A 3,984-nucleotide genomic window follows, 5' to 3' on the forward strand; every position below is an offset into this window, starting at 1 on the left:
TGTATAATGTTTGTAAGTACGTTTAGAATAAAAATGAATATTTTTTTAGCTCCTATCGAGAGTTCCGTTGCTCGCAACGAGGTAACAGAATTACCACCGATTCGACACCGAAGGGTAACGTGCGATGTTCTATCTTTCGCAACGTTGTGGATCACCGTGAACGACGCTGCCTGCGCAACTAGATGCCTGACTCAAGGACGCAAAGGTGGCAGATGCCAGGATGGCGTTTGCATTTGCCGATAAGAAAATCCATCGTCGGTTTTTTGCAACAGTTCTCTTGAAACGACTTGAACATCCGTATTCGGATTTCGATATTTATTACTGCGCGATAACTTATTATGAACTTTTTAACTAAAGACAATGAATGTTCAACTCATGTCGTAAGAACATACTGTAGTTTGAGTTATGATATTGTAATTTAATAAACAAAATTTTATTTATACCTACACGTGGTGTTTTTAATATTATCTTCGAAGTAAATTACCCGTGATTGCTGATGATTGCACGATTAACTGTAATGGTATTATTAATTTAATATAATAAATGTAGCGATGGATTACACATAGACTGATACAGTGATACTGACTTGATTACTATACTGTACGAGCTGAATAGGAATGTATACAGAACATTTTTCAATCAATGAAAGAAAGTATTAATTGATTTAGCGAAATATACCTAACGCAGGACCACGAGGATAGGTTTTATTTGTACCGCATTATTTTTTTTCAGTTCTGTATCATCTTCTAGACCTAAAGAACAAGAACAAACAAGGGGAGGGCACGGATTGTGGGTCACCGGTTTTAATGCGCTTCGGTACAGACCTTCTTTATCGAAAAATATTTCTTCCGTGTTTCGGCGTTTTTTTAGATAGGCCCCCGTTTTCGAAAAAATCGAGGTCAAAGGTCACAGCGTTGGATCCGTTTTGAACCTGGGGGAATCGATAGATCTTCAAAAAGCAATGAATTTTTATTTATACATTTAGGGGTCGCAAATTAATATTTTTCGAGTTTTTAAAGATTTTATGTGTATGTTGTGCCATTACCGTTATGTACGATAACAAACAAAATTTTTAAATTAAATAAATACAAATTTAGTTGTTCCAGTGTATAAATACTGCAAATGTATACGAAATTGTAATTAATCGAATAACTTTGTAATTACGACATTTATCGTAACATTGTCACGTTTCTTTTTTGTTTTCATTTAATTTTAGAATGAAATTCTTAATAGTTTTAATCGTTAATAAAAAAACTTTTGACATTGAAAATGCCTTGAATTCAACTTCAAATAATAAAAATACATCATTTTTTTTTTAAATTTAAAATGAACGATATAAATTATTTAAAGACACTTCACGAAAATTAGAATACAAGTATATTTCGATAAATTTATGGTTGTACTACTGTAGATACTTGACTTTTGCGGGATTAAAAAGAATTTGTATACAAATTGCATGAAAAAACAGTAATAAAAAAATTCTTGCATTCCAATAATACATTCGTTATTCCGTAAAATTTAAAATACTTTATTTTCACTTTAATTATTTATCACTGTATCATTAGTACTTTCGTTCATCCCTATTGTTCTTTCTTCTCAAACCAAAGCTTTCTCTAAACCACCTCCGGTCAATAGTTTTCGAACAAACAGTAAAGTATGAACAAAAATATATATATATATATATGTCGAATTGAGTAACCTCCTCCTTTTCGAAGTCGGTTAAAAAATGCACAAGTTTTTACAAAACTCTGTGTCATAAAAAAAAGAAGAATCGACACTGGGAACCAAACATTAGTTCAAAAACAATTCATTTTTATTCTTTCATATTTCATTTTTTTCCGGTGCGCTTACCTCGACTGTGCAACAAAGCTTTCCAACTCCCACCCCTTTCAGAAATAGATTGCACAATCAAATTCATGGCCAAGCGTGTGTGGAACGACCGCCGACAATTCGATATCCTCTCTTCTGAATCGAAAGCCAACGCTCGTTACCGGTAGCCGGATACATATATACTCGGTCGGTATTACATACGCGGTCGGTATTACATGCGCGTCGATAGACGTTGAATGTCAAAGTTTGGTAGCAGCTTTACGTAACCGTGATGTCGCTGCTTTCAAAAGAAAGCTTGTTCTTATATCGACGTTATCGACTTTCTTTTTTTTGCGCGTGGTTTATTTTTATATCAGCAGAATCGGCTGTCTCTTTGTACCTTCGTGGACCATCCGACCGAATAATTTTTCTGCATGTAAAACGGCTGAAAATTTGAAGCGTACATAACTGTCGATTTGCTCAGCAAATTTTTGCGTCAATAAATTTATAGAATTTATGAATGAATTTAGGATGGTGTTTTTTAAACTTTTACGTTTGCAGTACTGTTTAGAATAAAATTGAGATAGTGTTTGGGTGATAATTGATTAAAATGGCTGCATTGAGAATGTTCAGGGAGAATTGTTTTATATGGAGACGAATTCTTTATATGTATGCACTTATGGGGAAACAATATGCAGATCATAATTAACATTACGTGTCTAACATTTAATACACAGACCTATACAGGATGTCCCAAAAATGTTGTGACACCTTGAAGGGCTGATCGGGAGGTGATTTGAAACAACATTTTCCTTAGCGAAATTTTTGGGACACCCTGTATATACAGAGTAGAGGTGATTTGAAACAACTTTTTCCTTAACGAAAATGTTGTCCGAGGCTTCGTTGAGGAGATATTGACAGAAAACCCCGGACCAATCGGAACGCGAGTACGCCGGCGGAGGGCGGTTGACTAGCGAGTAGCACACGCCTACCACGGGAGCTTCACTGGCATCCTCGCGCTCTGATTGGTCGGGGTTTTCTGTTAATATCTCCTTAACGAAGCCCCGGACAACATTTTCGCTAAGGAAAAAATTGTTTCAAATCACTTCCCGAACCGCCCCCTTCAAGGTGTTACAACATTTTTGGGACACCCTGTATATACAGAGTAGAGGTGATTTAAAACAACTTTTTCCTTAACGAAAATGTTGTCCGAGGCTTCGTTAAGGAGATATTAAGAAAAAACTCCGGACCAATCAGAGCGCGAAGATGCCAGTGAAGCTCCCGCGGTAGGCGTGGGCTACGCGCGAGGCGACAGTCCTCCGCCGGTATACGCGCGCTCTGATTGGTCAGTATTTTCCCTTAATATCTCCTTAACGAAGCCTCGGACAACATTTTCGCTAAGGAAAAAGTTATTTCAAATCACCTCCCGATCAGCCCTTTCAAGGTGTCACAACATTTTTGGGACATCCTGTATAAAAATATAAAAAAGGGGCGCTGCAGTTCTGGTGCTGCAAGTGTAACGCCACCTATATGGTGGAACGATTTGATTCTAACATAAATCGTGTTCTTTAATCTGTTAGCGTCAACGTCTTTCAACAGCATTTTATAGTAAATAGTAGAACCTCCATTTATACGTGTACGCGTGTACACGGTTTTCACGTGTAACATGTAAAGGACGGCCGGTCGGCAAGTGACGATGCCCGATCACGCAGGTATTGAGTGACGAGGGCGTGTTTGTTTATAGTTGACACATGTGTCGATTGGCAACTAACCCGACGTTGCATTGCCTAAAAGTATAAAGACGTTGTCCTAGAGGATCTGGCCACGGTGTGGGGAAGGCTTTCCCTTTTGATGAGAGGACTGTGAGAAACAGCACACCACTTACCCCAGAACCGTTCAAGAGTACATTGTGGAAGCAGTATATAGTTAGACTTCAAAATAACGCCGTCGATAATACTCGGTAGACTCGGTAGACCAAGGTAGATCGAGTAGAGACGTACATGAAATGGTGGCTTTTTTATTGTACACGAAACAAAGGGTTCATATTTAAAATTGTGTAGACATAACATTAATAGTATTGTGAATTATAATAGTAGTTCCTGTGGTAGTATGAACAATTTATGTGTTTAATATTTAAAATTTTGTAAATACAATATATTATTGTGAATTGTACTA

At 37.0% G+C, this 3,984-nt stretch overlaps 1 protein-coding gene across 1 annotated transcript in view; it reads left to right on the forward strand.

Annotated features, from left to right (window-relative positions):
* LOC128881883 (defensin-2-like) overlaps positions 1-446 on the forward strand; it is a 19,802-nt gene extending 19,356 nt beyond the window's left edge. The window contains exon 2 of the mRNA XM_054133275.1: positions 50-446. Within this exon, the coding sequence (XP_053989250.1) occupies positions 50-243 (194 nt within the window). The 3' untranslated portion in view covers positions 244-446. The remainder of the gene's footprint in view (positions 1-49) is intronic.
* Positions 447-3,984: the final 3,538 nt, after the last annotated feature.

Source organism: Hylaeus volcanicus, chromosome 9 (assembly GCF_026283585.1).
Source record: "Hylaeus volcanicus isolate JK05 chromosome 9, UHH_iyHylVolc1.0_haploid, whole genome shotgun sequence".
NCBI classification, from domain to species: Eukaryota; Metazoa; Arthropoda; class Insecta; order Hymenoptera; family Colletidae; genus Hylaeus; species Hylaeus volcanicus.